The sequence below is a fragment of the Onychostoma macrolepis genome, chromosome 17 (assembly GCF_012432095.1).
Source record: "Onychostoma macrolepis isolate SWU-2019 chromosome 17, ASM1243209v1, whole genome shotgun sequence".
Lineage (NCBI taxonomy): Eukaryota > Metazoa > Chordata > Actinopteri > Cypriniformes > Cyprinidae > Onychostoma > Onychostoma macrolepis.
The window spans coordinates 5,434,727-5,449,441 of NC_081171.1; the positions used below are offsets into that span (position 1 = coordinate 5,434,727).

The following is a 14,715-nucleotide window of genomic DNA, read 5'->3' on the forward strand; positions in this document are numbered from 1 at the left end:
TTAATGTATATTTGAATAGGCGTTGATACGACTTGATGACAGCTATTCTGTGGTTGGAAAAGAAGACTCACTGTAACAAATTTCCCAACCACAAAGCCTAGTTTCTCAGATGATTAGAAGCATTTTTGTGTCCAAATGTGCTTCCTTAAAGTACAGTTATAGAAGGAAACTAAATTTATTCATAATAATTAAAATTGGAGTTTAGTGGCTTTACATCCATGTGTGTTAGTTTTGAGCTATATGATCTATAGTGTACTCGTAAGAGTATAATGTACAAATATACAAACAAACAAAAACATACAATACAGTCATTACAGTTAGCAAAAGATTGTGCCGTATAATTTTTTTAAATATATTTTAATAGCTATGATGGGTTTAAAAACAAAGTCGGTGACTTGGCTGAGTTTGGCAGTAACACAAGGCAAAATAATATCAAGGATGATGTAAATTGTCTCCAGTGCACTACCTCTGCCTGTAAAGTAAAAGAAAAAGAAAAAACATGCAACGATCCCTCCCCTACTTCCTGTTTCAACAGAAAGAGTTGGAGACGAAATGCATTTGAACAAATTACAAAACCAAAGAAGAGGTCACCTACAGGAAAACAATACATAAACAATTTTAAGTACAAATGTGTTTACAGTCAAACTCAACTTTAAAAATTGACAAGTGAACATTCATCAGAAGAGGATGCTGTATGTTTAGTCAAATCTATTTGCATCATTTGTCCTGTTAAAGGCCTCATTGAGGCTAATCGTATTCATTGGTTCCACTGTATCAGAAGAGTCTCTTCCGAGGGTCAAAGTACTCTATAAAGATGGATTTGCTTGAGAGAATCTGGATCTGTGTCATTTTTTAGATAAACAGTGTAATCAAGTGGTACTTCCTCTATCCATTGGCTGAGCACGAACGTCTCTAGGAACTGGGAAAGAAAAAAAATTGTAAACATAAGATTTGTTTTATGACCTCTTGATGAAATGTATTGAAATACACTGCCAATCACAATTTAGAGACAAATTCAGAAATATCAGAGATAGAGAGAAGCTTCTTACAACAGCATCCTGAAATAAAGCAAGTGTCTCTTGAACGCTGGGTACAGTTACAAGCAGTGCACCTTTCTTTCTGAAATTTTGACTAATAAATAGCCAAGCTCTGAAAAAAAAGGAAAGAAAAAATGGGTAAGTTTAGTTTAAACATAATTTAAGATACAATAACTATTTATCATTTGTTTATTATAAAGAAAACCTTTATTTATGCGTTTGTTCACATCCCTGCATGTTCTTGAGTGCAGGCACTTACTGCATTTGATCACTTGGTTCCATGAAGTATTCAAACACGTTGTTCATTATCAGAACATCTGTATTTTGCACTAAGGCAGACTGAGAGCGGATATCTGCATGAATCACCTATGCAGGGCACATTAAACATCTTTGTAAATATACTATCCAGACAAAACAATTACCATTGGACAAAGAAATGGTTTGCTTGATTACCTGAATTCTGTCACTGAAGCCATATTTCTCTACAGCCATTGTTTGAAGCTTGACAAACTCTGAACTTATTTCAACCCCCACAAGCTGAGATGCTGCACTGTACAGGTAGCCCTGAGGAGAGAAAAATTATTTCAGGCCATAGATGTATCATCAGACCATGTTTAATTTTTTTGTTTGTTTTTTTTTTTTAAAGCTGGTGTAGTCGATTGGCTACAGATCTGGACTGGTGAGGAAAAAGGTTGCAGGTTTATACCCAGCAGGGCAAGGAAGTTAAAGGAATAATTCACCCAAAAATAAAAATTTGCTTCAAATTTACTTTACTCACCAGAACAGATTTGGATGTAAATTTAGTATTACATTACTTACTCACCAATGGATCCTCTGCAGTGAATGGGTGCCGTCAGAATGAGGGTCCAAACAGCTGATAAAAACATCACAATTCCCAAGTAATCCAAACAACTGCAGTCTATCAGTGAACATCTTGTGAAGTGAAGAGCTGCATGTTTGAAAGAAACAAGTTCTTTGTTAAGATATTTTAACTTTAAGCTATCAATTCTTGCCAAAAGTATAAGTCCATAAACCATAATAATGCTTCCTCCAGTGAAAAAATCTCCTGTTGTCCCCTCACATCAAAATCCCCTCACATCTGACATATTAGTTTATAACTGTTTTGGACTGTCTTCGCTTATAAACGATGTTTGATCTGTGCATATTTTTTGTCCTGATTCAGACGAAACGATTTTTTTCACTGGAGAAAGCAATATCATGGATAAAGAACTTGTATTTGAATTTGTTGAATTTGTTTATTACAAACATGGCGCTTGTCATTTCACAGGATGTTAATTGATGGACTGGAGTGGTGTGGATTACTTGTGGATTATTGTGATGTTCAGCTGTTTGGACTCTCATTCTGACGGCACCCATTCACTGCAGAGGATCTGTTGGTGAGCAAGTGATATCCAGGGCTGGAAATGGGGGGGACGGAGTCCGGGGAGTGAATTTCGAGGCGGGGAAGGCGTTTCATTTCCAACTGGTTAGGTTTATTTGGAAATTAAAGTGATTTCTATATTTTATCCATTCAAAAGACTACGAAAGCGATCCCAGTTCTGCATATAAACGTAGCGCTGTGTTTATGGTTCGCTGCGTGATGCTATCTTTTGCCATTTAATACCTGCAGGCTGCAGCAATAGAAATGCTTTTCCATCGCTGTGCGTCCCGGTCCTCACAGCACAGACCGTGAAAGCAGACTGCAGTTGCTGTCATTCATTGTAACAAACAAAATGTAGAGACGATGTAAATAATATATTCAGTATGCAGTGTAGAGAGCTTCATTCATTAAAATGGAAATTCGTGAGATAGCAATGAACGGAGGGTAACAGCTTTTTAATGATTATAGAGAGTTTGCAAATGTGAAATTTAATTTATACAACAGTTTATGCATTTTTGATTTTATACAAAAGTTAATATTAAGTGACTTACATTTTAGGAACACTGTTGTCTATTTTGCTCTATTTCGTCAACAAAAATATAGTTAAACAAAGTCACAGCTTTTATCAGGATTATGAGATGCATTAATGCCACCTCTGAGTCTTGTCAAAAATTTCTCAAATTATGTAAATATTCCTTAATGCCACATTTGTGCCATGCAAAGATGAATTGTTGATGCTGATTTCGTTTGACTGGAAACTTATTCTTCCTGATTGTTATTGTTATATCTTATTATTTTAATTGAATTTATTGTTTAGTTAAAATGTTTTGATAAAAGTTTATTAATCTAAATTTTTTTGGCACAAAAGATGACATACATTTAATAAAGTTAGAAAAATGGCATTACAAAGGTTTAAAAAATGGGTCATTCCTGGGATTTGGTAATATTTCAGTCCCCCAGAGTTTCTAAAGTGGTGGTTCACCAAAATGAATTATTAGAAGCTTTACACAAAACTTTGGGATGCCCATTATAATTAATAAAAATAATTATTGCATTTTTATATTTTTAGCATAAAATAATGTCTTATATCTATCTTGAACCAAGCTTTTTGTAATGTCCCTGAGTTTGTACTTAGAAAATTATTAACAAAATGTGCATAGTGTCTGTGATTTTTGGTAACAATGTAAGCATTTACTTGTGTTCCTTTCTTGTAAAAAATATCTTTCTAAAAAAATGCAAAATATTTGATAAAAAAACAGACTTTAAAGTTATGTCTCTCAGTCTGAACTCAACCCCGTCACACTTACCATTCTACACCCATAATAATTTAGTCTCCACTCATATGTGACTTCATCCAGGTCTCTTTAATAGTGGTGCAGAAAATTGTTAGTAGTATCATACTTTTTATTCACATTTTTGAGGCATGTTATAGTCAGGGAGGGTACTGTCAAGCTTAACAACTCAACCCTGTCATATAAAATTAAGATGGAAAATTATTACTTTTTCAACATTTTATTTTAATTCACAAGTATATACAATGTGTTTATTTAATTACTGCCATATATAGTCTACTCTCCTATGCTACCTGAGCAGCAGTGGCCATTTTAGAGTGGCCAGCCTAAGGCACACCTGTGCAATAATCATGCTGTCTAATCAGCATCTTGATATGCCACACCTGTGAGGTGGATGGAGTATCTCAGCAAAGGAGAAGTGCTCACTAACACAGATTTAGACAGATTTGTGAACAATATTTGAGAGAAATAGGCCTTTTGTGTACATAGACATGTCTGAATTCAATAATGAAATGCCTTTAACTGAAAATTGAGTGTTTAATCTTATCATTATACATTACTGACACTCTGTCCTCCAATTTGATACTGTTAAGTGCTTTGACACAATCTGTATTGTTAAAAGTGCTATATAAATAAAAGTGACTTGACTTGACATAGAAAAAGTCTTAGATCTTTGAGTTCAGCTCATGAAAAATGGGGGCAAAAACAAAATTGTTGCGTTTATAATTTTGTTCAGTGTATATACTCAAATCATGACAACTCATATTTTTGTTTTTAATAGAATTTTTGACGTAATATGTCCACTTAAACGTTGACAAGCATCATACATCAGAAATTGCGCCCACATTTGCAGCAGAAAGACAATGTTGGCCATGCAGGTATGTTGACCCAGAAACAAGGGGACAATATAAGAGAGAAACAAAACCAAAAATTTTAATTTAAGGCAATGTATCCCTTCAAATGTGTTACAGTCTTCAACCCCATCACACCTTGTCACATTAATATTTTTAGAAAAATATAGGGAAGACAATTAAGAACAATAGTATTTCTTGTTGATTACCATCTGACATGTTAAGGGCTAAAACAATAAAATTGTGGTTTTAGTTCAAATTTTAAATTAAAAATATTTTTTACAAAAATAAAGAGACTGTAGACACAGTTTGTGTATTTTTAGCTTCAGTCCTATAAAAATGTGAAAATGATGATAAATGTTACATTTGTTATCTTTAATTTGTTATCAGGGACACAAGAGTAGTAGGTAGACATTTTTTTATAGCGATTTCTGTGTAAAATCTTTTTTAAACCAATCCCATTTTGTCTGTTACAGGGTTGAGAAAAAAAAGCTGGAAAAAAAATGCCTGAGGTGGGAAAATAAGATATTTTGAATATGATATATTAAAATATTTTTGGAGGATTGATATGTGCCTAATGATGTGGGGTATTTAGAAGTTGAATCTCATGTAGTTGAAAAACATGTATATTCCAAGTTGAAATGTTACCGAATCCCAGGAATGACCCTCCTTGTCATTGATCAGAATGTCTGTTCCTATTTTTTATTTTTTTTTATTCTGTTATTTTTTTAAGTAGGAGCACTAGTACTCCTGAAAAGAAATGTTAGCATAGAGTCCTCAAGAATGTAATATTAAAAACTAACTGCAAACATTTTTGCAAAGTAATATGTGCAAATTCACACACAACGTATCTTTAATTTGGCCAGAATTGCAGGTGCTTGTCTAAATATACAAGAAGGTTTAGAGAAAATATTAAATAAGTTGTTAATAAATGTTATAATAGATTATAAAGTGTTTTATAATTAAATACATCCGAAAGGTCATCTAAAATTACCATTATTAACCCCCCACCCCCTTTCCAAGCTAGAGTCCCCCCAGTGAATTCAGGCCATTTCCACCACTGGATATAACGCTAAATTTATCTGTATCTGTTCCTGTATCTGAAGAAATAAACTCATCCACATCTTTGATGGCCTGAGGGTGAGAACAGTTTTCAGCATAATTTCATTTTTGGGTGAACTATTCCTTTAACCCCTAGTTGCCCCGGGGGACTGTTTCTGTAACCGTCAGTTAATTGACAGTCGATACTGAGTTTAGTTATGTTTAGTTAAACAAACCATCACCAGCAATTTACCCCAAATAGCACAGCGCCAAGTCTAGATCCCACATCCACCACCAGTTTTCCTGAGAGGTCTGGAAGAACATTGTGGAATAGGAAATGGAGCTCCGGGATTGAGAATGAATGTGAAATGAACTCTGAAAAATTATAAATCGCATATTATAGCATGAATTTATGAAATACATAGCCCAGTATCTATCCATGCAAACACTCACCCAGCGGTGCTGTTCTGTGCGATCCACAGTTGAGGCAATAGTTGCGACTCATTTTTCCCTCCTCACACAATGAATCCACAGCTTCCTCATCATATAAGAATGCATCCACATGCACAGTGGGATGAGGTTTCTGTTGAGTCTAAACATTAAAGTATGCTTTAGGATCTAACAACGCAGTTGTGAATTCCAGAGTAAAATACCAAAAATGTAATGCACAGACCTTCTGAATAGCCATAGTCTCTGAGGGAGCCATAGCCTCCAGTGGAAGGCAAACCCTTAGGTCTTCTGCAATACTTTGAAGAATAACACTTTGGTTATCCACCAGGAAATCATCCAGATCATCTGAAAATGTAGATAAAAAAAAAAAAATGGAACTGATTTACGTCCATGACTAAGCCAAAGTGCTTAATATTGTCTAAAATTAGATACAAAATAAACTGGAGATTAACGTACACAAATCAATTGCTCACACCTTGCACACAATCTAACCTGACAAAACAATAACAAAAGTTTCCAACTGAATTTACCGGATGTTTTCAACCATTCTAACAGCTTTGGAAGATGTTGTCTCTCCGTCTTGGACAACACCTGCAGAACTTCATTCTTCGCATCGTTAAAATTCATTGATCAAGCGCTTGATACTTATTTTACGTCAAACACAATCTGGATTGCAAACACATACTACTGCGCAACACATGGGTCTGCTGTACGCAGTAGTGTTAATCGTGTGTTATGATTTAAGGTAGAACTGTACATGTTCTCTCTTATTAACAATTCCAGGTCTTAAAAACAAACATTTCTAAGTGAAATTTAATTCGAATTATTTAGATTTTAATGACTCGTAAAGTTAAAATGCAACCATTCTGTTTCATTTCAGTTAAAAATCAGTTTTATATACTGCTGTGCCACCTTAAGATTTTGTTCCACGACCAACATCTCTAATGTAAAAAATATAAATATATATATATATATATTTAAACATAAATAGTGATAGGATCAACGTATATTCTAATTCATATACACAGACAGATATTAATTTGACTTAAGTTAAATGAACAGTGAGTAAAAACGAATCTAAACTACACATAATATTTTTTCATAACAAAAAGCCAACTCTTATTTTATACGGAAGTAAAGTTACGTCACAGGAAGTTGGGGGTTAGATGACGTTTATAGTTGCTGTTACATTCGCCGAAAAACAGCTGCTGCGAGTTTAGGTAAGTAATATTTTATCGAAGCGTATCTCTTTATATTAATAATTTGGATACTGGACATCTTAATTTGACGTTGTTTTCACTTAAACAGGATTCAAATCCTGTCTTTAATTAAGTGGACTACGTTAATGCGGTTTACAACGGCTGTCTGGCCTTATTTCGGCATAGACCTGTAACGGAGTCAGTCTTAGAAAACACACGAATATATATTATAAATCTACGATGATTTTATAATAGCTTAAATTACTCATGGGCGTGCCAATATTTATGTTTTGATATGGTAACAATCCATGTCTTGAAATGATCCAGATTCATCCAGAATGTTAATAACAGAACAGCTCATCCGCGATAACATTTTTTGATTTGTGTTTGTTTAGTAAGATTGAAAACATCATTTCCCTGGTTCCACTGAAGTCTCGAGGTTTAGAGTGAGCAGTGACAGGAGGATTGTTTTGGGGGGAAACCCCACCACATTGGAAAGTCTAATTCACCTAAGTAGTAAGTCTGTCTGCATTACATCAATCACACTTTTAATGTTATAAATTTACTTCTCGGACTGTAAATTGGTTTAGAAGTTATCTGACTAATAGGAGACAATGTGTATTTTATCATGGAAGTTATTCAGAAAAGTTGCAATGTGGTGTGCCTCAAGGAAGTTGTTTGGGACCATTGTTATTTTCTATTTTTGCCAATGATCTTCTTCTGGTTTTAAAGTGTGCATGGACGGTTATGTACGCAGATGATGCAACATTATATCTACCAGCAACATCAATTGAAAAATTGTCTGTTGATTTGAATGAGGAATTACAATTAGTGTTAAAGTGGGTATGTAATAAGAAGATGGCTCTAAATCTGACAAAAACCAAAAGCATTATGTTTGGATCAAATTCTAAACTTACCCAAACCACAGTTAAATCTGTCTGTAAAGAGTGTGCCTATTGAACAGTTAGAGGAAACCAGACTTCTTGGAGGTATGCTAGACAGTAGGCTGAAGTGGTCAAAACAGATAGAAAATATGGTAATAGTTATGGGAAGAGGTGTGCAAAAAGTTTACCACATTATTGCATCTCTCAAATTGCGCAAACAATGGTTCTTAATTATAGACTACTGTCCAGTGGTGTGGTCGAGTACATCAAGTAAAGACTTGGAAAAATTACAGTTAGTCCAGAATAGAGCTTTACGACTTACTCTGAACTATAATAGAAGGGTTAATATTATGAGAATGCACAAAATTTTAGGTTGGCCATTTGTGAAGGATAGGACAACTGTTTCTTTGCTTTGTTTTATAAGAAATATTTCTGTGTCTAGAGTTCCTAATGTCCTGTACTGTCAACTTTTGTATAGTAGTGCTAGTCATAATTTTAACACCAGGCATGCATCAAAAGGATATTTCCTGCTTCAAAAACAAATGCAAAGCAATGGACTGTAATGTATGGAGGAATGATTTGCCATCCGATATTACATTTTTTTTTTTTAAGTAAAATGAGGTTTATAAATCTTAAAAGGAATATCTAATGGCACAGTATACAGTAAATTGTTGATTCTGATGTTTTTAATGAATAAAATCTATATAAACTTATATTAAATCTCTATCACTCTCTGTTTTAATCTTGGCTACCTGAAGTAACCATAATCCCATGTTGCAGGTTGGCAGCTCTTAAACCGCAAAAATGGTTTTAGCTGATCTGGGGAGGAAGATAACCTCAGCTTTGAGGTCTCTCAGCAATGCCACAATCATCAACGAGGAGGTTAAGTGAATATGATACAATCTTAAAATGAAGCTTGTTAAGCATTGTGGCCCATCATAAAATGTTAACTTATTTACCATCTTTCTTAGGTATTAAATGCTATGCTAAAGGAGGTCTGTGCAGCCCTGCTGGAGGCTGATGTGAATATCAAATTGGTAAAGCAGCTTAGAGAAAATGTCAAGTAAGTAACGAGGGTTTTTTTTTTAATAGTAAATTACCAATTATAGAATGAATGTCTGTTTGGTCTATAACCACTTTGTAATCTCAGGGCAGCCATTGATCTGGAGGAAATGGCTTCTGGCCTAAACAAGAGAAGAATGATCCAGCATGCTGTTTTCAAGGAACTTGTCAAGGTAAATGATGGTTTGCTGTTTTTGTCTAATAAATATTGGTTTTCACATTGTTCCTCAGGGAGTCCTGCACCTGTTTACACCCTGTAGCTCAGGAGATACTCTATTTCATCATGAAGAAGAGAAACTACCTTCAACCAAATGGAATTGTCTGCCTGATGATAGAAATGTATTCTAGAAGATAAATACAGAGTGTATTCTATTGCAGCTGGTGGATCCTGGAGTGAAAGCCTGGACTCCCACGAAGGGAAAGAACAATGTTATTATGTTTGTGGGTCTGCAGGGCAGTGGGAAAACCACAACATGTTCTAAGGTGAGCAGTTCTTGGGTATTTGCACTGAGATTTTAGATTATAGACCTTTATAGACCTGCTGTTTTTAAACAGCTAATCATAAAAGTAAGAAAATTTAGAGGGGGAAAAAAAACAAAGCTGAAATGAGAAAATTGTCAGTTTCTCTTCTATATGCAATCCTATATACATTATATTCATTTTAATAGTAATACTTGCATGTATTTTTTTCACTCACGATTAGTCCCATCTCATTGCTGCTACACTGTGTATTTATTACTTGCATCAATTCTGTTTTTACTCTGTGTACCTAGTTACTATTGTCTGTATTTATTGTCCATATTTACTGTTGTCTTTAGTCCATGTGACTGTCTATTACAAGTCTCACTGTTGTTTCCTGAAGAAACTGTTTTTTTTTTTTTTTTTTGTCTACGGCCATGTGATGTGCTAATAAAACACTTTTTTTGTTTCTTTTTATTAGTTGGCATACTACTACCAAAGAAAAGGATGGAAGACGTGTTTGATTTGCGCCGACACATTCAGAGCAGGTATCATTGACTCTCTTTACACAGAAAAGTAATACTACTACTCATGCTTCTGAAAAAAAAAAAAAAACATTTTTTTTGTTTGTATTTAAAGGTGCCTTTGACCAACTCAAGCAAAACGCAACAAAAGCCAGAATACCCTTTTATGGGAGGTAATAAAAACTTTTAATTTTTTAATTTATTTATTTTTTACATACCACACTGTTACTATTGTAGTTCATCTGCTCTCCAAACCTAATCATCGATTCACGTTTATGTGAATTAACAGTTACACAGAAATGGATCCAGTGATCATAGCTTCAGAGGGTGTGGAAAAATTCAAGACAGAAAACTTTGAAATAATCATTGTGGACACTAGTGGTAGACATAAACAGGAAGACTCACTTTTTGAAGAAATGCTTCAGGTGTCAAATGCTGTGGTAAGTGTGAGACTTCCTCACATTATGTTATTATAAAATATCAAGAAGCAATAAAGAAAATAAGATAGTTCCTTCATGGCCATTATTGTCTGTCCCGCAGCAACCTGACAACATAGTGTATGTGATGGATGCCTCCATTGGTCAGGCTTGTGAGGCTCAGGCTAAGGCCTTCAAAGACAAGGTAGATGTGGCTTCTGTTATTGTCACCAAACTGGACGGCCATGCCAAGGGTGGTGGTGCACTCAGTGCGTAAGTACACGCTTTATGCTTTTTACTTTCAGAACTTTAGTAAATAAATGCAGGAGTTGACATAATTTGTTTACAGTGTGGCGGCCACAAAGAGTCCCATCATTTTTATCGGCACAGGCGAGCACATTGATGACTTCGAGCCTTTCAAGACTCAACCCTTCATAAGCAAACTGCTCGGTAAGATTTGAATATACTGCTGAGCTGCTGTTTAGTTAAAGGAATAGTTCACCAAAGAATGAAACTTTGCTTAACGGGGTCATATGATGCTATTTTAAAGATCATTATTTGGTGTAACAGAATATGTTGACATGCTTTAATGTTATAAAAAAACACATTATTTTTCAAATACTGTACATTATTGTCGTTGCTCTATGCCCCGCCTCTCTCAAACGCGTCGTTTTCTACAAAGCCCCTCCTTCCAACAAGCACAGTCTGCTCTGATTGGCCAGCTGACACAGTGCATTGTGATTGGCCTAACACCACAAGCACGCGTCGGAAATGTAACGACCCTTACCATAAACGTGAGCTTTAGCTTTATAAAGACAGTTTATAATGTCCTTAGTTTTACCATCAGTTCAAGCCCGAAAGGGGAACAGAGTCGCGGGACAGACACAGTGATGATGCTCGTGTGTATTTGCACACAAGCTGCGATTTAAGAAAGCGGACTCCACTGTGATGTGACCCTGTCTCTCTCACACTCACTCACACACACACACACACACACACACACGGCGGACTCGATGCAAAACTCCGCATTTGAACAGTCAATAGCAAATACTTAAACTAATAACAAAACATACTTGCAGTCGCAGATTCAGAAGCGCCAGATTGTCATAGCAAAGTAGGAATTTACCCTTTTTTTTTTTTTCTTTTTTTTTTTTTTTTATATCCTTTGTGCACAGCCAGCCTTGTACTCTCCTAGGTTCACAAAACTGTCGTCCATAAAATGTGTTGCACAAATTCGAACATTTGGGTTCTGCTGATTTGTTGATCAGAACAGAATTTAGCATTACATCACTTGCTCACCAATGGATCCTCTGCAGTGAATGGGTGCCGTCAGAATGAGAGTCCAAACGGCTGATAAAAACATTACTTATCCACAAGTAATCCACATGACTCCAGTCCATCAATTAACATCTTGTGAAGCAAAAATATACATGTTTGTAAGAAATAAATCCATGAAGGCATTTTAATTTTAAACCACAAGTCATTAATTGATGGATTGGAGTGGTGTGAGATTTTCATTTTTTTTAATCAGCTGTTTGGACTTTCATTCTGACAGCACCAATTCACTGCTAAGGATCCATCTGTGAACAAGTGATGTAATGCTAGACTTCTCCAAATCTGTTCCAATTAAGAGACAAACTCAACATCTTGCACAGCCTGAGGGTGAATACATTTTCAACACATTTTCATGATTGTTCATTTGGATGTTGGAACGGTGTTATTTATGTTGCAATTCTTTATTTTTTCTCTCTCTAGGTATGGGAGATATTGAGGGACTGATTGATAAAGTCAATGAACTAAAGCTTGATGACAACGAGGAGCTAATTGACAAGCTCAAACATGGTAACTAGAACCTTATTTTTACAAGAATTTATATTTTTGTGTATTCAATGTTTTTTACACTACATTAAGATATTTTCCAGTGCTTTTTCACCAACAGATATGACATTTCTCTCTCTAATAGGTCAGTTTACACTCAGGGACATGTATGAACAGTTTCAGAACATCATGAAGATGGGACCTTTTGGTCAGATCATGGTAACGCCAACTTTTACTGAAAGGATATCTAATTATGATTATCCACAGAGTAGTTCTTTTATTACAATTTGTTTTTTTTAAATTTATTTAAATTTATTTATTTAATTTTTTTGTGTATGTCTTCAGGGAATGATCCCAGGCTTTGGAACAGATTTCATGAGCAAAGGAAATGAGCAGGAGTCTATGGCCAGACTAAAGAAACTCATGACAATAATGGACAGTATGAATGACCAGGGTATGTGCTTTTTTCCCCTCCTTTTAGTACTTTCTAAAAGTGGAATAATACACTGACTTCTCTGAATTGGAAAATTTTAGCTATAGTTCTGAACTATACCGGTTTAGTTAACACACTGTGGTTTTTCATCTCAGAACTTGACAACAAAGATGGTGCCAAGCTCTTCAGTAAACAGCCTAACCGCATCCAGCGAGTGGCTCGGGGATCTGGAGTGGCTACCAGGGATGTACAAGAGTTACTCACACAGTACACAAAGTTTGCCCAGATGGTCAAGAAGATGGGAGGCATTAAAGGCTTATTTAAAGGTTGAGTGATCTGAACTTGATGCATTAAAATTGTTCATTTCCTGATGCATTTATAATCAGTGACTCATGATATCATTGTTTTAAAGGAGGGGACATGTCCAAGAACGTCAACCCATCACAGATGGCGAAACTGAACCAGCAGATGGCTAAAATGATGGATCCCAGAGTGCTCCACCACATGGGTATGAGCTCCCTTTCACCCTAACAATTCTTTAGTGTTTACTAGACCATGGGCAGCAGTATTTGATTTATCTTCACTAAACATGGGGCGGTTATTGCATGCAAGAACCTATTTGACCAAAATTGCATTTTTAAATGTCACATGTCGCTGTGAGATACGTGAGGATCTTTGAATATAGATGATGGAATTAAAAACCTTACTTAAAGACATTTATCTTTGTTTTTTGAAGGTGGCATGGCTGGACTGCAGTCTATGATGAGGCAGTTTCAGCAGGGAGCTGCTGGCAACATGAAAGGCATGATGGGATTTAACAACATGTGAACCTCTGATCCTATAAACAGAGGATGCAAAAGAATCAGTTGGTTTTAGCAAACAAAACCTGGGCGGATGAAGATGGTTTGATGTTTTGTCTTGCCACAAGTAATTTAATTCTTTAAACGGTGTAAAACAATAAACAAAGGCTCATTTACATGTAAAGCCCAGTGTTTCTGGAGAAGGATCGATAACGGGGACTGTTAGAAGAAAATTTGCTTCCTGAGATCAAGTCCAGAGCTGTTTAAAATGTCTTGTGTTGTCAGAGAGTTATTGGTTTGGCAAATATACGCACCGCCATCTGAGTGCTTCACAATATTGTCAGACTTGCTGACAACTGACCACTTTCACTATCTCTAAACCGGATTAAGGATAAAGGTGTAAAAGTTATATGATTTTACACAGTAATTGCTATGGCCATCTTCATAGCGTAAGATATTCATAAGTAGAAATCATGGTTTATTATATAATTAAATATAATTTCTTGACTTGCCATAGAAAAGCTTTGGCTTTGTATCAGAGATGAACCAGTAGTTGCAAAATAGTATGTGACAATATTTTGTCATAATGTTATAATAAAATTTATATGGCAACATTTTAACAGCAATTGTCTTTTATCCTTTTTGATTCATGATGAAATTCAAATATTTGCGCTCTTTTTACACAAATTGACCGTAGTACTTGTAATGTTTATCATGTACATTTGTAATCTATACTTTGCAACAGCTTGACAAATTTGCAGAGATTAGTAATCTTTGTTGTATCCCTGGTCCAATGATTGTAAATACATAATTAAAAAAAATAAATAAATCTGTTCTTTTAATTGCAAATGATTACCTTTCAGCTTAGCAACCATTGAGTGAAAATGTAATTGTTCACATTAAAATGCTAAAACGAAGGAAAAATAATGTGCATAATATCTTTAATATGGTTGTTTGTAAAAAATAAAAATAAAAACTTTATTGCTATACTTAAACTGTGTTAATTACATTTACAATTGAATACATTTATTGATCCATTTATTTTCACTGGGAAAGTTTTTTTCTAAT

At 35.1% G+C, this 14,715-nt stretch overlaps 2 protein-coding genes across 2 annotated transcripts; one reads left to right on the plus strand and one right to left on the minus strand.

Moving 5' to 3' along the window:
* Positions 1 to 181: 181 nt before the first annotated feature.
* Positions 182 to 6,932, minus strand: zgc:109986 (uncharacterized protein LOC553566 homolog). The gene is made up of 8 exons (XM_058748342.1): positions 6,583 to 6,932; positions 6,276 to 6,397; positions 6,056 to 6,194; positions 5,856 to 5,977; positions 1,491 to 1,601; positions 1,297 to 1,403; positions 1,050 to 1,149; positions 182 to 919 (listed from the first exon to the last, which is right to left on the minus strand). The coding sequence occupies exons 1-8, from the start codon at positions 6,677 to 6,679 to the stop codon at positions 797 to 799; spliced, it is 921 nt and encodes a 306-aa protein (XP_058604325.1). The 5' UTR covers positions 6,680 to 6,932; the 3' UTR covers positions 182 to 796.
* A 254-nt stretch (positions 6,933 to 7,186) lies between these two features.
* Positions 7,187 to 14,642, plus strand: srp54 (signal recognition particle 54). Its single transcript, XM_058750387.1, has 17 exons — positions 7,187 to 7,272; positions 7,647 to 7,767; positions 8,916 to 9,017; positions 9,107 to 9,198; positions 9,286 to 9,370; positions 9,576 to 9,680; positions 10,138 to 10,204; positions 10,296 to 10,353; positions 10,470 to 10,620; positions 10,721 to 10,869; positions 10,946 to 11,046; positions 12,352 to 12,438; positions 12,560 to 12,633; positions 12,760 to 12,868; positions 13,003 to 13,173; positions 13,260 to 13,355; positions 13,584 to 14,642. The coding sequence occupies exons 3-17, from the start codon at positions 8,940 to 8,942 to the stop codon at positions 13,673 to 13,675; spliced, it is 1,515 nt and encodes a 504-aa protein (XP_058606370.1). The 5' UTR covers positions 7,187 to 7,272; positions 7,647 to 7,767; positions 8,916 to 8,939; the 3' UTR covers positions 13,676 to 14,642.
* Positions 14,643 to 14,715: the final 73 nt, after the last annotated feature.